Source organism: Acanthopagrus latus, chromosome 11 (assembly GCF_904848185.1).
Source record: "Acanthopagrus latus isolate v.2019 chromosome 11, fAcaLat1.1, whole genome shotgun sequence".
Taxonomy (NCBI): domain Eukaryota; kingdom Metazoa; phylum Chordata; class Actinopteri; order Spariformes; family Sparidae; genus Acanthopagrus; species Acanthopagrus latus.
The window spans coordinates 20,673,862-20,701,840 of NC_051049.1; the positions used below are offsets into that span (position 1 = coordinate 20,673,862).

The 27,979-nt window shown below is 39.9% G+C and overlaps 2 protein-coding genes across 2 annotated transcripts in view; one reads left to right on the forward strand and one right to left on the reverse strand.

Moving 5' to 3' along the window:
* The window catches only part of anos1b (anosmin 1b), a 48,536-nt gene extending 45,681 nt beyond the window's left edge, over positions 1-2,855 (reverse strand). The window contains exon 1 of the mRNA XM_037116109.1: positions 2,814-2,855. Coding sequence (XP_036972004.1) covers positions 2,814-2,840 — 27 coding nt within the window. The 5' untranslated portion in view covers positions 2,841-2,855. The remainder of the gene's footprint in view (positions 1-2,813) is intronic.
* A 411-nt stretch (positions 2,856-3,266) lies between these two features.
* Positions 3,267-27,963, forward strand: swt1 (SWT1 RNA endoribonuclease homolog). The gene is made up of 17 exons (XM_037113963.1): positions 3,267-3,607; positions 4,050-4,122; positions 6,066-6,139; positions 6,268-7,351; positions 7,503-7,632; positions 8,214-8,315; positions 8,648-8,839; positions 9,905-9,998; positions 10,458-10,687; positions 11,116-11,276; positions 11,391-11,529; positions 13,902-14,041; positions 14,155-14,288; positions 14,610-14,756; positions 18,751-18,817; positions 18,958-19,025; positions 25,977-27,963. The coding sequence occupies exons 2-17, from the start codon at positions 4,054-4,056 to the stop codon at positions 26,074-26,076; spliced, it is 2,931 nt and encodes a 976-aa protein (XP_036969858.1). The 5' UTR covers positions 3,267-3,607; positions 4,050-4,053; the 3' UTR covers positions 26,077-27,963.
* Positions 27,964-27,979: the final 16 nt, after the last annotated feature.

A 27,979-nucleotide genomic window follows, 5' to 3' on the forward strand; every position in this document is an offset into this window, starting at 1 on the left:
AACTGAGCATTGAGACAGAGGGTGAGTAAAGGTGCTGCAGCAGTGGGACAGCATGAGAAAACAATCTTTAACCTTAAAGCATGTAACATTTCTAGGAGACACCATGAAGGTTAGAGCCAAACAATGATCAGGGCCTCTGGCCTCAGTGTGGACATGACTTTTGAGGAATTCAACTAAACACGATATTTCCTCTCAGATTCTTTAGTTCAAAGGACTTTCACAGGCAGAGAAGGATTTCCAGTAAAATAGCAAAAAACTGACACAGTACATGTAATTATGTGTCGGAGAAATATTTCTTATCCTAATAACTATCATGTGACACCCTCAGATTCATCTCGGGAGTAACGGAGAGGCTCTTATCGACTGACATCGTGAATGCAAGAGTCAAAAAAAAACCAGGCCTGGACTTCATCATGATCTGTTCAGAACTGCATCACTACTACAACAAGAGAGACAAATGTGAAAAGGTGATGTACACTGAACGACACTTGTATCAGTCAGTGTGTTCAAACATGTGTGTGTGACCTTAAAGGACCTTGGCAGTGCTTAAATCGGAAAGCATAAAATCAATTCTCACACACATCCATACCACAACCTCCTCTCTCACGCACACACACACACACACACACACACCCAGATGGACACACAGTAGTTGCCCATTATCTAAATGACTGAAAGAATATTTTCACATTTTCGTAAAACACCCTGCTCAGGTTTCTGAATAAACCATTAGCGGAGCAAAGACCCTCCCCAACACATACTCAAAGATCACACAGTCTCACACACACACACACATGCAACAGAAGCGTTCACCGTCTGTCCAAATCTGCTCGCTGATTGAAGCCAAATGTCTTTGAATTGCATGGAAAGAGAGAAAAGAGAGAGGTAAAGTGGGATAGATAGAAAGAGGAATGGAGTGAGAGACACGGAAAGAAAGAAAGAAAGAAAGAAAGAAAGAAAGAAAGAAAGAAAGAAAGAAAGAAAGAAAGAAAGAAAGAAAGAAAGAAAGTCTGACAGACAGATCTGCAGCTAAAAAAAAAAAAGCCAGAACGTCAGCTGTTAATCAGTCAGTAGAAATCACTCAGAAGGCAACTGAACACCAAACCGTCTCTCTTCTGTTCAGCGTAACTACTCCTCTTGAGTATGTCAATGCTCCCTGTCAGCGCGCGTGTTTTGTGAAGTATGGATAAAATCAGCTTTGTGTGGCTGTGCTGTCTAGTCTAATTCTCACAGAATGACATAAGGAGAGATTTGTATTTGTGTAATGGCTCTGTTCCTTTAGTGTTCGCAGACAACTCTGAGTTTCATGATCCGTGCTGGTAAAAGAACCTCTACTGCCAAATGTGGCCCTGTGATGATGAAACCCCCTGAGCTGATCTGTCGGACATCTGACTTCATCGCAACATACCACATAAACACGTTTTAAAGCCCACAGAATTAACCATCTCTGTGAACTACAAAACAGAGTCTGTTTCCAATCTTTAAGTGGACTCCTTGTGTATTTAACATGTCACTGATCTAATCCAAACTGTGTCATCTGCTGAATCCCAATCCGTTTAACTGCCTCTGTCACAATTCGTACATGTTGTTATCATTCCAGCCCAAGATTATTGATGTGGTCGGAGATTATTCCCCCGCAGCTGCTACTGCTCACAGCTCATCTGTTCGTCTTTCTGATTTTATTTCACCTTCAGAGCCTTCCACAGAACTGTTTGTCAAGCTATGGTCCAGGGACCCACAGGAGGCTCACTGTGAATGCTTGGAACAGTCAGTGTACATCACAAGCAAAAGATGGCAGGGTGTTCCTGTAAAGGGCTGCAGTGTCACTATGTGGAGTAAAACAGCAATTGCAGTTTTGTTTCATAAAGGACTATACTGTAGAAATTATTGGTCTCGTGGCAGGAATCTGTAAATAACTCTGTAATTTGGAAATGAACTCTGTATTCAGTTGCTGTAGTATCAGGCGGAAGAAGTATATTGATCCTTTACTTACAGTTATATAAGTACTAATAACACGTAAAATAACACATAAAATACTTTGCTACTCTGTTTGCAGGTCTTGGGGAGTACTAGTGCATATATGTGAAAGACAGTAGTATAAAGCCTGTTGTGGCTCCAGAGGAAGCTGCATGTTATCTGATGAACTGCCTCCAGTGATGTCACTCAGTGGGTTAGTAGCATAGTGGGTAAAGTTTTGTAAAGCAGTCCACTGGTCTGACATTACCTGTTAGACTCTTTTATTGTTGAATCTGCAGATCTTCAGTTTTTTGGGAACAAACTCACAACTCTTTTCTTTCTGACATCTTCCTCATTATTTCTGATGTCATTTAATTTGAATTTTGAATGTCTTGTCATGTAATTGTATGCTCCTGCAAAGCACTATGGGTTGTACTGTGTCTGAATTCTGCTGTACAAACAAACTTGGTCAAAATCGACACACAGAACCACAGATACTGCCTTTGCAGTCCACCAATTCTTCTTCCTTTTCAAAACCTGGTGTCTACATTACCCAGTGTAGTGAGTAAACATCATCATAAAAATGGATGAAAAGCACTCAATGCAACAAATTGCCCCCCTGTGAATGATATCATCAGGCTATTATTCCTTATGCATTGATATACAGCAGGCTTTTACTGTTTTTAGTTTAAGTGGAGCTCATTTTGAACTATTTTGTACAGGACTGCATCTGATGATTACTTTCATTATGGATTCATCTGCTGATTATTTTCTCCATTAGTCAATTGATTGTTTGGTTTGTAAAAAGTGGATAAAATGATCAAACAGATGACGTGAGAACGAAGTATAATACTCACCTCCAAAACGTGGTGGAGCGGAAGCATTAAGCTGCAGAAAAGGGAAATATTCAAATAAAGTACAAGTATCTCGAAACTGCACTTCAGTGAATTCACTTTTATCACTGAATTTGACAATGTCAGTGTCTTTTCTATATTCTACCTCATATAAAATTAGTAACTCGCTGCATTACTCTTGGGTTGCTGTTAAATTTAAGGTAAGAAGTTTGTTCCTGGGAGCAGAAAACTACTGACTTCATTGCTACAGCCTTCAGACGTGGTGTAACCTTGCTGATAAAGTGTGCAGCTGTGGTAGAGAACAGTGAGAGTGTGTCATGAGAAAAGGTCAAGAAGACCCACAGGTGCTCGCTCCCTCCCCCACGACCTTGTGCTGTCTCCTCCTCCCTCTATGAATGCCCACGTTTGTCTTCAACTTGAGAAGACACACGTCTTTTCACGCACTGTGCATCTTCTCCCAGCACGGCGCACAAAAGACGCTCCCGAGGAAAATTTTGCTCGTCACAAGAATCAAGTCCGCGCCCTGTCTGTCCGAATGGTGGCGGTAATGTAGCAACCGGAAGAAGAAATAGTCGCCGTAGAAGAAGAAGAGGCGGAAGAGAAGCGGATGTTTTGGAAAGCAGTCGGCTTCACTTACTTAGTTACTTGACTCGGATCTACACGGCTAATCCGACAAGACGTGATTTATTCCGCTGAATTAATTTACGCGGACCTTTCAGAGGACAAACAAGACAGTCAGCCTGTACTGCTGTGGTCTTCTTGGTTTTAATGAGCTAATGTGAGCGTTAGTTTAAAACGTAATTATTCAACTTACTTTCTGTGGTTGTGTGGTGAATGTTTCCTTTCAGTTTACAGTTTACATTCTATTGTGTTACCTTATAAATTAGTTTGATATGGATATTGCTAAAACTTTGTGTAATAGTCATGTTTGTGTCATTACACTGCCTCTGTGTGTGTCATGTTGCTGATTGTAGTTTTCACTTTGTCAATAAGTGTCTGTGAGCGTACAGGTGCCTGCTAGCTTTGTAGACATGGCATTTAATCATTTAATATTCAGTGACATTCACATTTCTTAGTCTTTCAGTAAGAGAAGTTTGATTCGGTTGTTGTTAGACATGGCTAGCTCACTTGTTACATCTACTTCGAGAGCTAAAGAAGGTCCTGATGATCAACATTGATTGTGCTTTTAGTTGTTGGGCCCCTTCTGACCACATCTGCTATTTCATATCTCGCTCATAGGAAAATGGGTAAAAAGTCAAAAAAGAGAAAACGCAAGAAGTTGTCGTCATCCTCAAGTGAAGAAGATGAGAAGGTGAGGAGGCATTCAACACTGTTCACTGTTGTCTGTAGGGGCAATGTTCTGATCACATTATATATTATATAATATAGCAAAGATGTGTCTTTTTTATCTTAAATTACAAGCTGCCATAAAACAGACATTTTTATTGGTAACAGCCACAGTATGAACATCAACAGACTGCAGTAATAACTACGTAATCTCGTGTAGTTCTGCAACTGGCATTTCAAATATTGTACATTACTGTCATGGCAACTGAAAATCAGTCGCATCTCTAGTGCAGATGAGAGTTGGTCAAAACACCAAGTTTGACCCAATATTTCATTTCTAGAAGGTCTTTATTGCTTGCAAAGCCTGAGTCACACACCAGCAGCACATAGATGTTGACTGAAGAGAGGCAGTCTCTCCTTGTAATAACCCAAAACAAGAATGCATTATTCCAATCATTTCATCATCCGCATCATGATACCCAGAAGACTTCTAATACGCTTCAACCATTGTTGTGTGACATACGTCAACCTATTCTCAGAGCACAGATCCACAGAAGAGGCTTCAAAAAAAACCCTTCAGGTTGAACTCCTTACCTAAGTTCCTTTATGTTGATTTACGGCACATTTACCATATACAATACATGCATACATCCATTCATACTCTGGAACTAGATTATTATCATAAGACAGAGCTCAAGTCTGAAGCCAACAGACAGAAGTTTTCACTTAACAATATAGATAAAATGTTATTATGGATGTAAAGTTTCATATGTGTGAGCAACATATCAAAATAATAAGGGATATGTGAGAATTTTTTTCTCATAGTCACTCTGACAATTGTTTTTTCTCAATCATTCAATTTATAATTTTCTATAGAATGCCAGAAAATAGCTACAAATGTATATGCTAATCCACTATAATTAGATTTGGAGGGGTTGGATTAGGAGTTGGAAGCATGAAACCTGTGTACTTTTGCTCATGTATAGGTTTGAATAATACCATAAAATATATATAATTCAAGTTTCTATTGGGTTCCAAGTCTGTCAGGACTAGGGGCTGATCAATATGACTTTTTAATGGCCAATATGGATATTAGAAATCAGTGTGACTGAAAACCACTATTTGGGGCTGATACTCATTTGCTATAAGAATTTAAATCTTTGAATCAAAATTTTCGAGTACAATTTATTCAAATACTGTTCTTAAATCAAATTTTGGGGTACCCTTTACTTTCTCTCCACTACATTTATTTGATACATTTGTTACTTTGCAGGTCCAGATTATTCAGTATTTATAAGCTGTAAATTGTGTCTCGTTACCTCTAAGATATTGTTGAAGGTGGGAAATTGTATGAGAGGATGTATCAGAGCCAACGTAGCACATTTTTAAATTAGTTTATTTTATCGGCAGTCAGACAGAAAAATTGCAGAGACTGATAATCAGAAAATGCTCAGTATCAATCCTGATAATCAACCAGGGCTGATAATTGGTCTGTACCTATTCAAGACATGACATTTTGTGAGGTTATTATAAAGCATTTGTTCAAATTATAAGACTTTCTGTTTTCATTCCTTTTAGGATCATTCTAACTAATAATAATAATAATGATCATAGTTATAATTACATAGAATTTTGTTACTGTGAAACCATGATGTTTTCTGAGATGGTTCTCATACTGTGCATATCTTGCACAAAAACTATAAGCGACACATTCATTTAGCTTTTTTGTCTGACCAGTAGTCCAAAACCTAAAATGACATTTGAGAAGCTGAAAATGTTCGGCGTTAGTTTTTGAAAAATAACTAAAACTGATGAATCAGATATTTAAATTTCAACTTTTTCAGTCTCACTGTATATACTGTCATATTGGTCTGTATGTTTTCTGTCAGCAGGTGTTTAATCTGTACTCACAACAAGCTGTTCAAAAGGGATTTGATGTTTTTTTTTTTTTTTTCTCCATGTTTTCAGGAATCCAAGGAGCGAGATGTTACCAGAAAATGCAAAAGTACCAAGAGGGAGCCAGATGGAAACAGACACGAGAGGTTAGATACAATACACTTTACCTTTATAACACTTAATGCTGATAATGTTTAACTGATCATCATTAACTTGGTAGATGTGTTTTGAATTAACTACGATTGCAATGTTTTCTCTGTTCTTCTACATTTAGCTCTGCATACAAACAGGAAAACTCTGCTTCTCCTACCATTAAAGATGTCTTCCAAAGCACCCGTCACATTAAAAAGCCTGTCTACAGACTGCCAAAGTCACAGGCAGAAGACCGGAAACCTGTTAATAAGGAGGAGGAATGTACAAAAACAAAAAGTGTCTCTGTGGCATTCCATGGGGAAAATTGCTCTAGTAAAGCAAAACATGATATTTCAGGGAAATGTTATTCTGCCAGTAAGAGCAGGACTGTGGAAAGGGAGTCCTCAAAACACTTGAACACCCACAGTGACGTTAAAGTCCCTCAGAGACCAGAGGGACCGTCTAAAGGCAGCTTAGATGAAACGTCTTCCCAGAGGAGCCAATCCAAATTAAAAGAGCAGCTAATGAGTCCCTTGCCGGTTTCTGCTGAACAGAAACAACAGAATATACCGAGGAGGAAGAGCAGCGCTGAGGAGACGCCAAGGACGGGAAAAGACAGCGATGCTATCAAGACCAGAGAACCAAGCAAGACCTCCTCCATCTCTAGGGATTATGCACGGCAGCAGAGAATAGAGCTTGTCAAGGAGCGGCGTCAAAGGCATCCAGAAATTAACCTTAAGGCCAAATCGAGCCACTGTACACAAGCAAAAACTCCATCCACATTTCCCACAAAGCAATCTTTCACTTCAACCAAGCACACTACCTCAGTTAGCAGCTCAAATGTGGAGAAGAGTGCAATTTCAATCCCAGGGAATGTCACATCGGTGTCACAGAGCGCAACTAAGTCATCATCTGCTCAGCAGCAAATGCGACCACTTGTGTGTTTTAATTTTAAGATACCAAAAATTCTTCATCCAAAGCCCATAGACAGCACCAGTAAGAATATAAAAGCTATCTCTACAAACATAAATCTCAAACAACAAACTGATCTTACAAACTCTGGGGCCTTAAAGAGTGAGTCCAAGCAGGAAGCTGTCCAACAAGCTCATAACCGTTTGGATGTTACTCCTAGTTTTTCATCTGAAGGACAAGATAAGAAGTCATCGCTGTCAGGCCAGCAGCTCCCAGCTACAGTTGATGCAGTCACCGAACCGTGGCATGATGAGGTATTAAAAAGCATAATGTATTTCATCTGGAAAAGTCATTTTTATGATCGAAAAGATTGTTTTTTGGTCACCTTGCTTAACAATATATCAGTCTTTTGTTGTTGCGATGGTTCAAAAGTCCAAAGTGAATTTCAAGTATGTTTTTCTGTAGATGCAAGTGGTTGAAGAGCTTCATCTTGCCCGCTCTGAGAAGAGACTGGAGGTGAATGTAATGGAGAGCTATGGGGAACTCACCTGTATGGACATAGACCCTCTGGAGGGGATAAATGCAGACGCACACTGTAAGTTTTATTGTTTTCTTTCGAGGATGGGAAAAGCAGAGAGATCTTCAATGTTGTAAACTCATCACAAGTGTAAGATATAAACTCTTTGTGAAATGTTGTCTCAAATGACCACATGTTCAAAATTATATTTCTTGTGATGGTCTAAGATTTGCTAATTTGAAAAACTTTTGCTTTGCCTGGAAACTACATATGAAGATTAACAACTGACTTGTCACTTTATGGCAGTTTAATCTGTGGTTTGGTTCTGCACCAAAATTAATTAACCTATAGAATAATCTAGATACTTAAATTAGATTCTTGTCTGGTTTCTGGACTGTAGTCTCCCAGTATAACCTGGAAATTTGTGAATTTTTAATCAAACATTTTAGATGAAGCGTAGCCCCACAGAAGTGTATGAAAAAAAACATAACAGTGTCACATAGAAAACATATGTTGATAGTGTTATGGCATTTCATTGTGGCATATAACCCACACAGGGACTATACTCAAATTGTGCTGGTATGATTTGATGTATTTTATTTGGATGTTGACTTCAACAATGAAAAAAAATCACTATACATGAATTTGTTTTTTTACAGGCAAACAACCCGCTCAGCAGGACTTGATCCTTGTTTTGGACACCAACATCCTCCTCAGCCACCTGGATTATGTGAAAAAGATGAGATCTCATGGCCTTGGAGGTGTACAAAATGATTTTTATGCTTGATGTTTCTTGTGCAATGATTTGGCCATTTCATATGCTATATGAATTGTATTGTCATTATAGGAGGCATTCAGTTAGTTTACACTCCCAAGCTTGTCTAGGTTTAAACTAATTGTAAAATGTTGTATATCAATGGTGGCTAGACTGTTAATACGGAGAGGAACCACTAAGATTTCAATCTAAAGAACATGTCAAGTCCTGACACAATGATATTTTTTGTGATTCATTTTTATTCACAATTAAATGTACTTGTAAAATATTGATTCGTAACTACTGTACTCTCTTTCTCCCCACTTCATGGTCTCTTAGTCATGGGCTTCCCTGTGGTCCTGATCCCCTGGGTGGTGCTTCAGGAGATGGATTCTCTAAAAAGAGGAAAAGGCCTGTCAGGTTCTGTTGCCCACCTGGCCATCCCTGCCATCTCGTACATTTACAACTCGTTGAAGAACCGGGAACCTCACCTGTGGGGGCAGTCCATGCAGCAGGCTGCCGCCAGCAGCAGTGAGTGCTGATTTTAAAAAAATGTTTTTTTAATTGCGTAGTGCTAGTTGTCAAATGTTTATCGTCTCCAAAACCTGTCTATGAGCCCATATCAGATTAATTCCAGGGATTGTTGGGTGTAATCTAATATAAATGTCAACACTGGTTACAAAAGAGCACGCACGCACAAACATGACGGAAACTGCAGGTGGAGCAATAAACACTTAAAGGAAAACTTTATGCTTTTCTTTGTGGATATAAGCATCAGACTTGGAAAAAAAAAAACATATTTTATATCAATATTCCAATTCTTATAATTGAATTATTGAATTCAAATATGCCTGCATGGTTTTTAACATAAACTGCTGTTTTTTGTGGTGTATTATAGTGTTCAAGCTGTGGGAGATTACAGCCTGCTATTACATTAATTAGTAAATGCTTGACTCTGTGCGCCACGTGTGCACTACAGTGGCCTGCATCTCATTCACTCACACACACACACCAGCAGCAAAGAATGCCCAAGGACACTTTGGCATGGGGAAACTGATTAGTGACCCGCTGTACCTTCTGAGTCACAGCCAACCCAGCACTGAACGTAAACACCAGGTGGCACTATCGCTGAGCTGGTCCTCCTGAATTCATCTTCAGAACATACAGTATACTGAGTGCATCTCAAGGGCATTTTTCACCTTTGCATGAGGTAACCTACTGCTTAGCTGTGTATGATACAGACCAGACATTAATTTTTCAATAGTAATAGGAGGGTCTCTTCAAGAATGTATGTGATTAATGAGAAATGTTTGACTATTTCTAAGTATTTAGGAGCACATAAAACCACAGTGTGTAGTGTATCACGAGTGTATCACATCCTGTGTTCTTCATCTTTGAATCCTCCTCCTCGTCTTTAAAAGACAAAACTTCATGCTGCGCTCTGTTGCACAGTACTGTGCGTTAACACGCTTACCATGAGCTCACAGCATCATGAATTAAACATGAATCTTTGTCTTTATATGGGCCGTCATGTTTCTCACTCTTTCCTTCCTCTCCCTCTCTCTTCCTCTTCTCTTTGTACTTCCTTGTCCCCAGATGGTCTCAGTGCTGAGAATAATGATGACAGAGTGCTGCAGTGCTGCCTGCAGTACCAGAGTCTGTACCCAGAGTGTGCTCTCATCCTGTGCACGTGAGTTCCCCCTCCCCCCTGCATATACTGCTGCTGCTGCAGAGTGTGTGTCCTCTGCAAATAATGCACATGCATGTGACTATGAGTGGGTCCAGCCAGATAGTTCCAGTTGGGATGAGGGGGCCAGACTGACTAATTGAGCAAGAATAGATGTGCTGAGCAGGGAATTTTGAGTTCAGTTCAGGCCTTTTTTGGCTTGCATAGTGGAGTGGCCATTGTGTTGATTCACCTAATTTTTCTTTTGACCTATTTCTTTGTCTGCCACTATTTACAGATCCTGTTATTGCCAAATTAAAGGAGAAAAATAGTGGGCGGACATTGCATTAGTCAGATACTTGTGTATGCTGTGTTACCAACCAAACCTCCCACTCCAGGCTGCTGCAAAATAAATGTGACTGAGTTGTCTTAATGTTGTGTTATCATTGCCACATGAAGTCTGATCCGCTCTTTTCTTCATAGTAATGACAAGAACCTGTGCAGTAAGGCCCTGCTGAGCGGGGTGAAGGCCCTCAGCAAGAATGATTTGGAGGTAGAGGCTAGGAGATCTGCACATGGCTTTCGTCCTCTGCAAAACATTAAGCCTCTCATCAGCCCTCAGGTCTCATCACCAATGCTGAGCACGAACTATACATCAGTCCAGCCTCACAGTCAAGAGAGAACAGGCCTTTCTGTAGGACTCACAGAGAAAGGTGAGCCAGGGATTAATGTGTTCTTCTTGCAAAACAGGAAATCACTTGGCATATTGCATCACAGTCTACTAGTTCACTGCACACGCACTTGCCACGTCTGTATGTCGCTTCCAAGTTTACTTTGCTTCACTCAGTCTGTATTAGGTGTTCAAGTTAGGTAACATTATAACAGTTTTAACATTAAAATAACTGACAGAGAGATAAAAATAGAAAATAGAGTTCTGACCGACACACACTCACAGGACCGTTGGTAGTACGCACACAGGCTCCATTACACATTTGAAGTATACAGCGGCCATATTATCTAGTGTGTATTTTGTGCTGACATATGTTTATGTTCTTTCTCCCGGTACACAATGAAGCGTATCTGTTTATTTAGATCTGTTTATTTTGTGTGTCTGCTCATACACAATATGTGTGTATTCCAGTTATCACAGATGACAAGAGGCTGAACAAACAAGAGGATGAACAGAAGACAAAATGCGACGTGAGCATATGTGTTTCTGAACTAGAAGACTGCCTGCGAGAGGTGCTGTCTGATGTGTTAGAGGTGGAGATGAAGGCCGCATATGAAGACCTCTGGTTAGAGGTAAAATTGTGTTTTGGAATTTCACTATTGGTTTTAGACTATTTTAATCTGGTTTACAACAGATGGGCCAGACTGTTTATGTTGGCTGTTCGCTGTGTCTTCTTCGGTTCACAGATAGTTTATCTAAAACCACCCTGGACTCTTCAAGATGTGTTGCGCTGTTTGAAAAAGCACTGGATCGCTGTCTTTGGGCACATTGCCCCTCGCAGGAAGGAGCAAACTGTAACAAATCTCATCAACTTCTTTAACTCAGGTATGTACGTTTGTAGGTCAAAGCACTATTATTTATTTCACTGTTTTTCAGCAGTCTTCTAATGAACAGAAAGTCAATTTTGTTTGTTTAATTATATTTTACCCCAGTTAAAGATTTACTGTTTTGTTTTGTTTTTTCTGTAAAAATATATTACATTTAAACATGATACATATAAACATATAATACAAATATGATACGTAAAACAGATGAGAGTCATCATCTGGTCAGGTAAATGTCTCTAAAAGTAGGTTACTGTAAACAGTCTTGTCTATCTGTTGGCCAAAGTCCAAACACAGTACTGTGATGCAGTGAACAGTTGTTTGATAATTTGAGAAATATAACCCAAATACCATAGACACTAGTATAAAAATGAAAATGTTACCCTGTGAGGAAATTAGCCACATTGTTCAGACAGCTAAATCAAGTCAGTTAAGAAATCAGGTATTTGAGAAAGCCTGATGACATCATATACTACAGATGCAGTATTTGATGTCGCTTTCCTCCAAGCTGATTTTTGCCGTCTAGATTCTGAGAAAAACAGTAACTGTAAAAACATTAATACTACAATTGATTCGAGAGCATAAATATTTATTTCTGTGAAAATGGCCGGGCTGCGCTCCCTGAGGTGTCTGAATGCAAATGTATTCAGTTGTGTCGATGTGCTGAGTCACGCTCCGGATAAAACCCCTACTCCACTGGGGGATGATGATGCCTGCCCTGCACTGCGCTAGAACCCTACAGAACTACATAAAGAATCAGGTCATCTGCTAAAACGGGACACACAAATGTGTGTCAGAAAGCTGCTGAGTCGCCTACTGCAGCAAATTCTTCTTCTGGATCTCACCACTGGATCTAATTACTTTATGCTTACAGTGCTGAGTCCGTGTGTGACTGTCTCAGCATCTCACTCAGTCTCTCTGTCCACCTGTGCGAAGGGGGCTGCTACAAAAACAACACAATACTTTTTAATCCTTCCAAGAATGTTAATAGCTTAAACAGCAGAGTTTTGCCCTGTGTATCCTTGATACACTGGCATGATTTTGGATTCCTTGGTACCACGCAGCCTGGCTCTTTGCCAAAGCTGTGAGAGTAGGATGAGGAGGAGGAGGAGGAGAGGAGGAGGAGGAGGAGGAGGAGAGGAGGAGCAGGGAAGGAAGGAGGGAGGGAGGGATAAACTGTACATGAGAACACAGTCTAGGAGTGGAAAAGTACTGCATGCAATTTTCGACTCTCCCTTGAGCGGGCAGCAAGTGTGTGTGGCTATACTTGTGAGGACAAAGCTTTTACAGCCTCCCAAAAAGTGACTGAGTTTTAGGTAGGAAATTTAGGTCAAGATGAGGGAATGGTGTCACCCGTCATGGGACCCAGTTGATTTATGACCCAATGCAGGTCCAAGTTACATGTCATAAATACCAGGGCTTCATTTATATATCAAGAATGTTCTTCGATTTGTATTTGAACTTCAGGTTTCGGATCATTTTCGACAACGTGCTTCTGTTCGATTCATAAAAGATGCTGTGCATAAACAACCTTTCTTAAGCAGGTTCTAAGAATCTCATTTGTAGTTTTACACACCTTTGATCTGTAATTCTCAAAGCAACTTAATCTTATGGCTCCTGCTGTTCCCTTACATAATGCCGGCACAAATGAGGGTTTGTGCAGGAACAGTTGACTGAATAGTCTGCTGACAAACAAAACCAAACGCACATTTTTGGAGTGTAACACGGCAACTGAAATACCCCTTCATAACCATCATTTACATTATTTACACATCAGCATCAGCCAGTACTGATGCTGATGTGTAAATAATTGAGATTATCAAACACTTTTTTTGCAATGATCACTCAAACGCAGTTATCAAACAGAAGATTTGTAACAGAAGCAGGATATTTTATAGTTTAACATTGATTTTATAGAGATAGAGTAAACATCAAAGGGAATTTAACACTTACCCCAAGCATTTTTTTCTGCATTATATTCTTCTTATAAATGTGTTCATGTCAGGCCATGTCAGACAAGATACACGCTAATACAGATACATGTGTGATGGGCTAATATCGGCCGATTCAGTATAGCAAAATTAAGTTGTTTTGAACAGGGTTGTGAAAGTCTTGGAACATATAATTGGACACAGGCAACACACATACACACACACACACACACACACACAAAACCACACAAGCTCACAGGCAGTCAGAACTTTGTCACCACAGTTTCTCATCGCCTGGCTGTTTTGTTTTCCATCTTTGTCCTCACAGCACTCCTCACAAGGTTACATAACTAACATAACTAACTGTTTTATAAATTTACTGTATATGCATCGACGTGCACACATCTGGTGGCTCAAATGTACCCCTCATGTGTTTACTCAGGTAATACAGAAGAGCGTAGCGCTACTTTAGCAGCCCTCCAAGAAGCTAAGGAGCTTGTGAAAGCGTTCGGAAAGAGTTCGAGCCGTGTTGCCAGTGCCTTCTCTGTCATGGACGACATTTTCAATAAGCTGCAACCACAGGTCAGCCAGGGGCAGGTTTTGAAGTTTGAGAGTATTTCATGATCCACTCCGTTCATGATGATTATGTAAATGATGTAAAGATATACAAACGTTAAGTCTACGTGTGTGTGCAGGGTGAACCTCCCGCCAGTGATGTTGTCATGAACGATGACGACGATCAAGACAAGCAACCCACGTCTGCTCAGGTCTCTCACCAGGAAGTGTGGGCCCTGTTTGAGAACATCTGGACTAATGTGTGTCAGATAAGGTGGGTTTGATTGATGCAGTGCTGGGATGATTAACAGCTGAGAATGATGTATTTTACCATTTTTCACAAAGAAAATGCCTTGATTATCTTAAAGGAGCAACACTGTCTTTTTTTTCACTTAGACTTCACGACAACATAGATTCAAAAGTCGGCGTATTCTGGTGCAAAAAGATCCCGTGCCGTACAGTGAACAATGTCTCTTACAGTAGACAGCAGAACATGATTCACAGGAACGTGAACGACACTGTTTGATCTGATATTCATTATGTTATTTTTCCACTCCACTGACCCCGAGGGTCATTTTTTTCTGTCGTGTTTCAGCTTCGAAGTGTTCAAAGCTCTGGGCTTTGACCCTCACACTATGCAGAGCGCTCAGCCAGTGGGAGGCCCTCCGCCACCACAGGATGCCTTGGACTGTTTGCACAAACTGTCCTCCATGGTCTCACAGCTGCTCCAGGCCTTCAGCAGGTATCTCGGCCCACTCATATCACTGCTGTCAGTCTGCACACACAGACGGACATTCTGCTTCTCTGCCTTTCAGCCGCTGCAAACTCTGAGTCAGTTTTATACTCAGTTTGATCGCTTGTGGTCGTGTTTTTTATATTAACAATGAATCACATGACAGCTTGCATGTGAAGGGAAGTCTCTTGTGGTGATGAACGCAGAAAGAATTACCACCGACTCTGCAGTTCCTATCAGTGCATTGTTTTAGTGTCCAGCCGGCAATTTTACTGTTTTGTTTCACTCACTGGTCTCATAGTTTTGTTTTTGGCCACAGAAGGCAGCTGTTTTCTGCAAATAGGCTTTTAAAACCGCAACTGAAGAACCAGAGCTATCCCTCCGGAGTTGGAGGAAACCAAAGTCATAGCTAAAAGGATTTAATTTTGACGCACAGCACGACTTCAAATCAACAATAACGTTGCAAGATGTGTAAAAAGGTCACTGTTTGCTGCCAAATTTCAACTTCAAAGGTGATGATATGTCAGTTTACACTGCTTTGTTCCATAGTGCCCAAGTGTCAGAAAAGTCAGTTGTTGCAGGTTAAAGCTTGTACATGGCATCATTTTGTACTACTCTCACTTGCAGCTATTCCTTGTATACAAAACATAAATTTGATTGCCATGTAGAAACTGTATCCATATGCAAAACACACATACTTAATCTTTGGTGGGCCGAGCATTGCAGTTTGAATAAGTTTCAAGAGCGTGGGACTTGAAGCATGTGAATACGTTTAGAAGAAAGAAGTCTAAAAATAAGTTTCAGGCATCCATGTGGCACCTTGTGCAACACGCTTCATGGCTATTTTGTCCATCTCTAATCATCATCATCCCCACTTGTCCATCTTCACTAAAATCCTCTTACATGACCTCCCTCATCCCTTCATAGGTGTGTCTTAACTTTGTCTAGACAGCCAGACCCTCAAAGAAGCCCCCTTTAAACTGTCCTTCACCTGTCCTCAAGCAGCCTACTTACTGTGTCCTGGTTTTGCGTGTGTGTGTTGTATGCCTTCATAGATCTTAGGCCTTACTTGGCATGTAGCCAAGGCCCTAATCTGCTTGACCTCGTAGCTATGCCTTATCACCTTTTCCCATGACGCAACAGACAGCTCCACACTGTAGTCACGATTTCTCAGCGGACCTTTGAGGAGAAAAATGCTAACAGTCACCCCTGGTAGACTCTGGAAATATTTGTGCTTGCTTGCCTTTCACATCATCCAGCAGTCACAATGTGAATCACAGAGGCAAAAGAGCTAAGCTGTTCTTTGGTTGAGTGTAATGAGAGATTTCCACAGTGAAGAATTGATTGGCTTGGTGTCTGTGGTCATCTGCTATTGTCTTTGATGGTATCACCGTGATCGTCAAGCTACTCTCAGCTGCTTGCAGCCACGTCGTTCATCTTTTTAACCATTAAGTTGCCGATGATTCGCATTTCTTTCTTGGCAGGTGTAAGAGAATATCATACAATTCACAAATCTTTAGAAAGATAGGTACACTTGATTTATGTGGTTACTCAAGTGTTCCAACTATTTCTGTCCATTTCATTATTTTTCAGTCTCTTTTGCTCTCTCTCTTTTTTTATCACATACAGAAAACATCCCAACATCAGGCAAACATAAGGTTCAGTCTGAGTCCAGTACATTATTCATTACCTGGAGGGGATTCACTGTGACATTTGGCTCTTTGAGGGCAGGGAACAAAAGACTTCTGACATCCAAATGTCAGAGTGTCTGGTGATCCCTCTGTTTCACCCATGTGTCTCTCTGAACTCCCACTCAGCAGGTCTAAAAAATACCAATATAGAAGTCTTTTTTTCTTTGAATGTGATGTGTTCCTGAAAATGACTTTCAAGTTATTAGACCATGAACTCCCAAAATTAAATTGGCATTTTTAATTAGTGTGTCACCTTGTTAGTGCATCAACAAAGACTGAATATTTGAGGCATCAGCTCATCACTCAGCTCTATAGTAATTCCCTGTTTTTTCCATGCTGTGGTTTTAAAACTGATCACAATACATGTGATGCTTTATTTTCGATGTTATGGGTCCGCTGTTCTCTGATTTGTTGTCTTGCAGTCCGTTGTGCTCCACTCTGATTCTATAGTACACTTAAAAAACCTTAAAGCACAGGAGCTGTTTGATCAATTAAGAATGACGATAATAATTTCTGTTGAACTACTAGACAAGGTTGTTTTTAGGTATTCAGCTCTGTAATGGCGGGAGAAGGAACGGATATTGATGCTTAAGTCGTGCAGAGTTTTCTCAGCTCGGTGGCTATAAACCAGACAGAACAGGCCTCTCAGATCACGAGGCAGTAAACCCTCAAGTGCACTTTATTACCACTTCAACCCTCTAGGCCTCTATGCCTCCTGTTTATTGTCTTTGCCAGACAGTATTTGACAAATACGATGGTACTTTATTATCGGGTGTTTGGTTATATCTGAGAGATGGATGTTTTGATAAGATAGCATGTACTTACTGTGTGGAAGGGTGTAAGGCTATATTTTTCCATCATTTTAATGTTGTTGCTGTCTTGCTACAGAAACCTGTGCACCTGTAGCTGCTCAAGTGGGTCTTTGTGTGATGTGAATCAGGCAGAAAAAGGGAAGTGTCCTCAAAAAGTCTGTAGTTTTTTTGCGTGTGGAGCAGTGAGTGTGAAGACTCTGTTGTTCTGACACTGATATCAGGTGCACCATCAATACCGCATGTTTTCTCTGCACAAAAACTGCTTGACAAGTTCTGCCACAACTGCATCCTCTTTCAAAAGCAGATTCTTTTTCAGTTCTTCTTTTTTTTTTTCTCAGCCGTGTGTGTGTGTGCGTGTGTGTGTGTGTTTGTCTTTTTTCAGTTCAGTGTGAAAGTACGTGTACATGGATTGATTTACCCTTCTCTGTGAAGCACTGACTGAATTTGTTCAGTAATGTGCACATTAATATGTGCTACACAGGTAAATTTGACTTCACTTCATTTAAATGTTTGGCTACAGGGGGCAAAACAACTCATATAGGTGTTCAGAGCATGAATAATTGGTATAAAGTGCCATCATTGTGCTAATTCATGTATGCAGTATAAACATGGAAGCTTTGCAGTATTCTTTAAAAATAAGTGTTACCTACAATGCAACAATTTTATTTGCAGGAATCCTGGTACATTGTGCATACTTATGTGCGCCCATCTTTTGCACCGCTCACATGCACATGTGTACTGGGCTGCTCTGGTACAGTTGCCTAGGAGACAGCCCAGAGTCATTTTTACATGTTGGAGCAGAGCTATGATTCATTCTATACAGGCTGTCTCAGTCCCTCATTCTTCTCTTTCTGTGGACACTGGATATGGATAATTTAGCACTCTGCTCCTTGCCATTGTCTGTTCCTCATTCTTCACTCCTTTACTGTCCTTACTTGCTCTCTTTTGTTCCGCCTCTATAATGAAGTTCTTGACAGTGGTGTGTGTGCGTTTGTGTTGTTTTGCATGTGCGTTTGGGTGTGCGGTGACGGAGGAATGAAAAAAAGAGAGCGTCCAGGTGATGCGTAATCATTTTGTTTACAGCTCGTAGTGTGTGTACTGTAAACATGTGCCACAGCCTTGCATGTATACTTACATCCCATCAGAGTATTTCGCATACACGCTTTAGTATGATGTCTTAACAGAAGTGGTTCCAGGGTTGGTGGTAGAACTTTTAAATGCATCATTAAATGTGTTCTTTGAATGGTGTCAGTAGGTAAGAAGTTATTTAGCTCTGATTCACTGAATAAAAAATGAATTAAAAAGTATGCTGACATGGGTCGTCAAATGTACTCAGACAGCTGTTAATGTACCTGTGCCAGGTAAAGTCTATGTGTGGGAGTCACAGATAAGCAAATGTTAAGGCTACGCTACGTTGAAAACAGTACACCACTGCAACCGTACCTGAAAAGAGAAGTCACCTCTCAAAGTTGATTTTTTTTTTTTCTTTCTTCACGCCAGTGTCCTGTCCTCAGCGCCTGGTGTAGAGGACATCCAGACGCTGCTCAGCATCATCCACTCTAATAAGGTTGGTGCCATTTCACAGTTATTGCTATAGAATTAGAAGGGTACCATCTGATTAAAGTCATGTGACCTTTTTTTTCACCACACCGGTCTTTTTCTCTCATTGCTCATTTTCAGCTCAGTCTCATATGTATTGTGTTGCAGATTGTTGATGTGGATTCCAGATTCACAGCCAAAGACCTTCTCGATTGTTTCTCACAACAAGACTACAGGTAGTGCACACACATACACATACATTATAATGATAATTGTGTATATATTATTATCATTATAATGTCATTTCATTATTTTAAATGCTTACTTCTTTCTTTTTGGTAAATCAGATGGATGTCATCACTGAATTCACACTGTCACGACTTTTGGAGGTCTTAATTATTACGTTCAATTTGAATCAAGTACGTTTTAACATTCAGGACAAGCCTAGAGCACATTTTAGCACTTTCCTCTGGAGGTTAAGCACATTTAAAAGAGTGAAATAGAGCCAGCACTGCCTTAATTTGACATGTACTCCCTGAATCTCGCAGCCACTTTGCTCTGACCAATCAAAACGCATCAAACTTGCCCACTTTGTCTAAGCATGCCCAGGCAGGTATGTGTGTTGTTTATCCGGCGTTATGACCACGAATCTGTCATAAGAGCCGTCCTCACTGATATCCCCCACGGAGCTCTCACAATAGTGGTGACCATGTCAACAATTCCAAAAGTGTGACGCTTGTAATCAAGACATTTCTTTGAAGGGCTGTTAAATAATATCAGTGCATTTGTTACCTATACAGCTTATAATGGGACTGTGATGCCCCTCATGCAGTAGCCTGGATCCCAGTTCAGTTCTTTGTCAGCTGTTGAAACATAATCGCACACACATTGTCTTGTAGGGTCAGGATTTATGAGTTAATGATGGTTTTGCACTAAGACGTCTCTTTTAAGTAGAAGCAGGAGCGAGAGACAAATGTCTAGCAACCAGATGACTTTATTTCAGATCTGCTCCTACATGGACTCCCATAAACGCTAAAGTAAAGGAAGAGTTGAATTACCAAGATTAGCTAGGATCACAGCTGAAGTGAGTCATAACTCAGGTATCGTCTGTCTGTGATCTTAAACATCTTATTTTAATCTGTGGCTTTTATATCATTATTTTTAACTTGTAAATTATGAGTATCTTTAAAAAGGAAGGGGAGTTCCAAGGATATTAGTCAAGGAAGTTCCTAAGACTGATTTCCCTGGTGTTTAAACAGAAGGTTAAACTTCTAAAAGTATGAAAATACTCAAAATTAAGCAGAATTTAACCTGTATGGTTAGACATTCTCTGAAAACAACACTTTCTGATGAAGGCTTGGTGCTTGGTGTTTGTTTTTAAGGTGCAACATGATCATGCTGTGACAGTAAAACATTTTGATAGTTTAATAGAGAATAATCTCTTTGTAGAGTTTGAGTCGCTCTCCAGAGAGCACCTCTCACAAAATTCATTGGATTCCAGGAAGCACTGCCTTCCCTTACATTTTTAGCATTACTAGTATTTCGTGTGCCAACCGATGAGGGTAGCTTTATCGACTCACTCATTGTGCCATCCCTGATTTGTATACAGCACAAGAAAAAAATGTGCTAAGTTTAAGACTACATATGAACTTCTACCCTTTCTCTGACTGTCTTATATGACACAAAACTTAGATTCTCGTGTCTGTCTTTAAACGAAATGTTATCACATACAAACAAACATTTATTATTGTTAATCTTGGCTGGGTTCTTTGTCCTAATACGACGTGCTTGAACAGTGTTTGCCTATGCTACAACCGATGTTTGGGGATTTGTTAACAGCTGGGTAACGGATACACTGACTGACATTGTGGGCTGGTATACTTCTTGTTTTTTTTTGTTTTGTTTTTTTTTATTCAAATGTGAAATATGATATCATTTAAATGCCATTAAACTGGTTAACATTTGCATTGCTGAAATGATTATTGGTCACAATTTATATATATATACGATCAAGAGAAATTGAATCATTAAAAGTCTGGTAAAAATGTATCAGTACAAGTCTTGATTGGATGTAACGCATTTTTTTGACACTTTAAAGACCGGACAATAACGAAAAAATTAAAACAAATCAATGTAAAAATATATTACTTGATGATATAAGTAATGGTTTGTTGCAGCTCTTAATATTTGTCTAAGATACATTTAATTTTGTACCCACAGTACCCTAAACGTCCGCAGCAGAATGTGCACAGCAGAACAGAATACCTCAGTCCATCATTATATGGTTCTGAAGCTAAATTGCTGCTACATTTATGAGTGTAGGTTGAACCCAACAGTTGCCATGGAAACGAGTCCTATGAATTCGGCATATTATGTATTTTCCGGCCATTAAATGTCCTCTCTTGATGCCCCTGCCTTCTTACTGATGATTTCATGCCCACATACAAGATATTGATTTTCATGAAGAGAATAACTGTTTATATAACGCTTGCTGTCAATTGTTCCTTTAGAAATCACCGGAAAAAAATCAGAATAAGTGTTGTGGATGTTATCACTATATATGGCCAATGATTAGTTTATTAAGATGGCCATTAAGTATGAGCAGATCAGATATAACCATAGGTCTATTTAGAATTAAAGACAACATCTGCTGTATCACTTTGTGGAGGAGCTTTGCGGGCACTTACCGGTCACGTCATCCCAGCTTTTGTTTCAGCGGATCAGGTATAGTTAAGCTTACTGTGTTGTGAACATAAATGTTTTATTCATTACATTCACTGTGAAGGGATCTAGGCCTTTACTCGGTGAGTGCATTATGCTTGGTGTTTAATATTTGATTCTGCGTTCATCGCCGTGGTGTGATGTCATGAGTTATATAAGGCCTCAGGGGAGGCCCTCTCCAGGAGCGTTCGGTCACCGACAGGCTGCTGCTGGTACAAGTGGGCTTCAACAGCAGATAAGCTGAGGAGTTTTGGAGATCAGAGGTTTCAGATTAAAAATTGTACTCTGTGTTGCTCAACCTGCTGGCCGTTATGATTAACATTATAGCATTATCAATGTACCCTCAGTTTAAAAATCCACAGATGTAGCTGTAAAATCTCACGCTCTTACTCAGAGTCTGTGACTGAACTGTCTGTCTTTAGATACTTTGGTCATTTATATGCATGTTTCTCAAAGGTTTTAGCGGTTAACTTGCTATATTTGTAAGCATTGTTGCCGTATGCATACAGGAAGGGAGCTCTAATGTGTTTTATTCGTAAGGGTTCAGTATATGGAGCTCTCTGAGGAATGGTCAGCAGCACAGTTTTTGTTGTGAAAGACATGCAGGGTCTTGTGTGTTAATAGAGGTGCTTCTTAGATTTTGATTTTGAAGAATGAGAGGGAGTAGAAAAGAAACCAAAACAACACACTGTCGTTTTCCAATTTCTGAGATCAATTTCTCCTCTGATACATTTAAATCCATTTGAAAATGCAGCCTTGCGTCCCCTCCACACGGGTGTCTTCAGGTTTCTGCGTTTTTTAGTGGTGTTGTCTGAAGGCGAGGGGAGTTAACTGTGTGAGTTGGATTTGCCCGATATTGGAAAAAACTGATATTGTTATATTTTGGTTTCTGCAATATACTGTAGATGGTGGTATGAATCATCGCCAGATACCTTGAATAGCTATATTTGGAAATGATTGAATAATGGCGAGTGATGCAGAATAATAAAGAATGACTGTGATTGTTGGTTTGCTGTGCATGTGGAGCCCTGCATCAAAAGAGCTGTTGTAGTTTTCCTTGTGACTTCTGAGCATGTGCACATTGCAGTAACAATGCTGAAAAGATATATTGTGCACTGTTGACCTTTTTAACACCAGGGCTCTTTTCACCTGTGGATGTGTTAACAGTGATACTCGGTGGCTACGATCATTTACAAAAATCAATGAAGATGAAGGAAAACCTTAAAATGATTGTCTTTGTACTGCTTTAAATCGAGTATATGTCAAAAGGGCTGGCAAATTATCACATTTCGTTTAGTTTTCTTTTTTTGGCAGCAGAGTGGTAGCTTAGCTTTCATTGAGAGCATTGCCTCAGTTCTAAGATATGACCTCTCTCTGATGTTGCATGTAAGTAAAGTCAAGCTCACGTGTTAGCATCGGTGTTGAACTTGCATATCACTTCTTACGTAATTAACTGACTCAGACACACAACCTTAAACACCGGCTCCTCATTCAAAGCGGTCACCCCTTGCAGCTTTATCTTACATCATAATATTTACACATTAGTTTTATGTAACTCGTCAAACAGAATGGCCAGGGGGAAACGCCGGACTGCTGTTTGATAAAATTAAGCAGTCTACAGAGAAGAGTACACAGTTGAATCAAAGAAAGCCTGCAGCCTCGCATCATCTCTTTCTGTTAAAAGCTACGCAGAAGAGAAACTAATTGGTATTTGATGAGACAGATCATACATTTTAAATGAAAATAGAATTACGGTAGACAGATACAAGCTTTTTTTTCCATTTTCTATTACATAATACAGCTTAAGTATTAAAAGTGTTTGATCATTTACTCACTTGACTGCATCAAAAAAAAAGCCCTCGCAAGTGTTTGCATGTCAAACATTTATGAGCAACCCAGTGCCACCCTGTTATCATTAACTGGCTTTCCTGCACAAGACTCTCTGTAGGACTCAGTCTCATTTGTAAGGTCAGTGTTTTGCTTTATGTATTTTTACACATTTGCAAATGGAAAAAAAAACTGCCTTTGTTTTACCACAGCATCAGACTGTAATAAGATGACAGCAGCAAAACCATCTCAGCTCCATTTTTGTGCAGTACTGTTGATGTTAAAGCGTAAGTTCATCGAAAAAAAGGAAAGTTCGGTCATTATCTGCTGACCCTGCGTCGATGGGAGGACAAGTGAAGTTTGGTAGTCCATAAAACATTTCTGAATCTTTAAAGCAGAAGAGTGTGGAAGTAGATAACTTGCTTTTAGAACAGTGTAGGTTTGGGGAAGAAATTTCGCACAGAAGAGAAACATTTTCAGTGATGGAGTTTTATGTGTCTAAGCAAACTGAACAAACTCTCTTTGTTTTCATGACTGAATAAACAAACTGAGCTTTAGGGACAACACAGTTTCAAACTGTTTTTCTTTGTTTATATGTGGCGGACCCTGACACTGTTTCAGATTCAAACAGTGTTCTGGGATCTTATTTACCTCTGAGAACAGCGTGTTCATTCAGTTTTGGGAAAAAAAAAGATTTCCGAGTTTGTTTTATTAACTCAGTAATATTGTAAATATAAAAAATGTGAGTTGGATATATTTCTACAAAGCCGGTACCCCTTTGAAAAAGGATGTAAATAATGCCTCTACAAATCACTTTGGTATATCTGGGCATCCAGAGACAAGCTATATGGAGCATGTTATTAATTATTTATTTTTTTGAACACACTTTGAACCAACTCCCCAGCTACTTCAGTAGTTGAAAATGCTGCAGCTTTTTCACTCTGAAGCTCCACAAAGTGTTTTGTTGGCTTAGAAACTCAACTTTCTCTCCACATGGGATTCAGGAGATAATGAGTTTTGAGGAAAGTTATCCTTTAACTTGTGCATAATGGCAAAATGCTTAAATCCTACATTTGATTAAAATACAGAAATAGAGAGAAAATCTCAAACATATACAAAAGTCCAACCAAAAACACAGCTTATATTTCCAATAATAATCCATAATAAATGGTGACCTCCTGCACATTTCTGCCTGCTATCATTCTTCGTTTTCTTCTTATATTGCGTCGGTGGAGACGATCCATGTGTCCATATTGGTTCGAGAGAGAATCTAATTAGTGGCTCTCTGTTCAGCTTAAAAAAGGATTGGCTCGAGGATGGCAGCAACGTATCATGTGGTTCAGTTCAGTGCTCCTGGGGATGTCCATTAATTACCTGTCAAACAGGCTGTTATGTAACTCATAGAACAGCCACTGCTCTCCCGTGCTGTGTATACATTGTGGATGTGGGTCAGTGACATTCATGTGCGTCACTGACTTCATTGAGAGATGCTTCATGCAACAGCTCGGCGTGACCGTTGTGTCACACTATTGAGGCAAACGCATTGACTGGCAGCCTTTCACACAGTCCCTCTGTCCGCGGAGCATGCTGGAATGCTAAACCAGATGATTTGTGGCAGACCCCAAAAACATTCTGGAAGCAGACAAAAACTCCCATTTCCACAGGTTATGAAAACACGCAGCTGCACTATTGGACGGAGAAGGGGAAGTGGATGGAAGGATGTAGGGTGAAAACAGGGGGGCGGCGACAGCCAGCAAATCCTGCTCTTTCTTTCCTCCGTCTCTCCCCCGGCAGTTACATAACGTTCCAATGGAAACAAAGCAGAGGAGGAAACAAACAAGCAACAGGCTCCCTCAGTGTCTCCGCTGCTAAGCAGCCGTTGCCAAGTGTGTAGCCACTTTGTGCATGTGTTTGCACTCACAGGGGTGATCACTTGTGGGTTTTGTTTTTGCATTTGTTGCTGCATGCATGTATGTCGTGTTGGGGCCAGAAAAATGTAATTCAGCTGGAGATAACGTGTGCGTAAATAGCTGCTATTGAGAGCCGGGGCTTCTGGAAGCTGCAGCACCACAGAGGCTCTTTTGTCCGTCATGAACATTCTGTCCTGAACATTATCAGCACGTAGAAAGTGTGTGTGTGTGAGTGAGTGTGTGTGTGTGTGTGTGTGTGTGTGTGTGTGTGTGTGTGTGTGTGTGTCACTCGGGTCCATCCACATGGTCGGAGTTGTTACACAACTCTCCATCGGTCAATTCGTTGCGAATTTTAGAGCGTTCCGCTGCTAATACAAATGGATTCTTGTGGTATGAGGAACACTGAGCTAAAACCAGAGTGTGTAAGCTCAACAGAAACAGAAATCACTGCATCTCAAATCATTCCTGTGGCAAAGCGTAGCTCACCAGAGAGTCTGTATATGAGAAGTCTTGACACCTGTGGCACGCAGTGAGGATTCTAAATATCTGATGAGGCAAAACTATTAATTACTAATAACTATGTTGGTAACATGTGCAAACAAACCCACAACTGTCCACCTGAGTCCAGCCCACTGAAAAGACTGAAACTCCTCCAACTGTGGCTTGAAATGTTTGAATACTAAAGTCTTTGAATGCCTTTGTATCTTAATTTATTTCTTGTTTTCCCAGGGAGAGGCTGACAGTTGGAGGGAACCAGTTAATGGAGCTGAAAGGGGCCCTGGATCGCTGTGTGGGGATGACGGGTCAACACACCACCTTTCCCACGTAGCCCCGATTGGACCAGAACCAGGAAGTGTGCACATCAGCCAAACAGACGCCCTGAATAAACTGATTACTTGAAGTAACAATTGTAAGTTAAAGAGGCGTCTGGTCATACGCAGGAGCTGTTTACCTTTTTTTTATCGTGTACACAAATGTTACCCGTGACACGGTTGTTGTTCCGTTCCCTGAATGAATTGAACCTATGAAGGTTCTCCATCGTTCTATCGTTTACAGAGAATGACCTGACTCCTCACAAGAGGCTCTTTTGCATTTCAGTTCAGTGGGTCTATGAACATTTATTTGCATAGAAAATGGCATTTTTTTGTCAGAAGGGATTTATTCATTTTTTTCATAGTTCAGTTTATCAGCTTTTGAAGTGCAATTGGTGTAACAAAACATTTATTTTGTGATATTTATTTTGTGATATTTTTTGGGCCTTTATGAAGGTGTAATGTGCAACAGTGTGTGAAGGTGCCCACTTTTGTTATGACAATGATCAACTCTATTCTAATGTCTGCTCACCATTTTTCAACCCAGGACCTGGTAAGCAGTTGTTTCCCCATTATTAATGATCGTTCAACTTCAGTTTCAGAAAGCTCATTGAAGCTTCTCACTGGTCTTAAAGGAAATTATACATTTTGGCAAATAATCTGGCAGAGAGTTAAATGACAACAACAATATGATTCTCATTGAATCTATTAGATATGAAGCTCAAGCTTGGAGACAGTTAGCTTAGCTTAGCCGGAAAAGACTGGAAGCAGGGGAAAAGAGCTAGTCAAGCTCTGTCCAGATTTTAAGAATGACCATCTTTGATCTGAAGTTTTGTCTTTTTTTTCCAGGCAGAGTGACTTCTGAGAGTCATGTCGTCACCCATGATGTTGATTTTTGTAAACAGACGCCTGTCGGGTCATGCACATGTTATACCAAAGAAGATCAAAAAATTGATAATTCCCGGCTGAGAATTAGACAGCAGGTTACATCTTTGAAGATATTTTTGTGATCTCACTATCCAAAAATTTTAAAAAGGCTGCGGAGGTAACGCTATGTGACGGAATCACACAGCAATGTATGGAGTGCTGAAGTCACAGATGACTTCTGGCCCTGAGAAAGGCCAGCATGTAACCACCATGAACCCAAGCACTCTTTTTAACCATTTGGTTTTTGTACAGATTAATTAAACGAGACCTAACGTGGTAATTTGTGAGCTTTGGAGGTCCAGGCAGGTGATTTTTGTTAGACAGAGTCAGGCTAGCCATTTACCTGTTTTCCAGTCTTTGTGCTAAGCTAACTGTCTTCATATTTATCTTACAGATATGAAAGATGCATCAGTCCTCTCACCTAACTTTCAGCAAAAATGTCAGTAGGTGTGTTTCCTAAATTGTAGAACTATTCCTTTAAAGAGAGTCCAGCGAGACACATTTTTTCAGCTTTTAAAAACTGATCAATATTGATTCCAAAAATTCTGTTTTAAATCATATATCATATATCGTTTTAGACTTCCCACTTACGAATGTTTGGTTGGACATCCAGCAGACTATCGCTTGAGCTTCTTGTTTTTCAGATGATTTTTTGAAAGCCAAGATTGTCCAGGTGGGCAGTCTGAATATCTATTCTATAATATACAGAGTTTTTTAAATATATATGTGTGTGTGTGTGTGTGTGTGTGTGTGTGTGTGTGTATATATATGTATATATATATATATATATATATATACACACACACACACTTTATTCTTGAATGATGGGACAACAACTTGAATCCAACCAGGGAACATTACGTTTTCAGCATACTTGTGGTTGAATTTTAAGTTAAAATGTAAATAATTTGAACATGTTAGATTTTATGTGAAAAAGTTAAATATTTACAACACAAAATTAAATATTTTGGTGCATATTTTCTCATCGACATC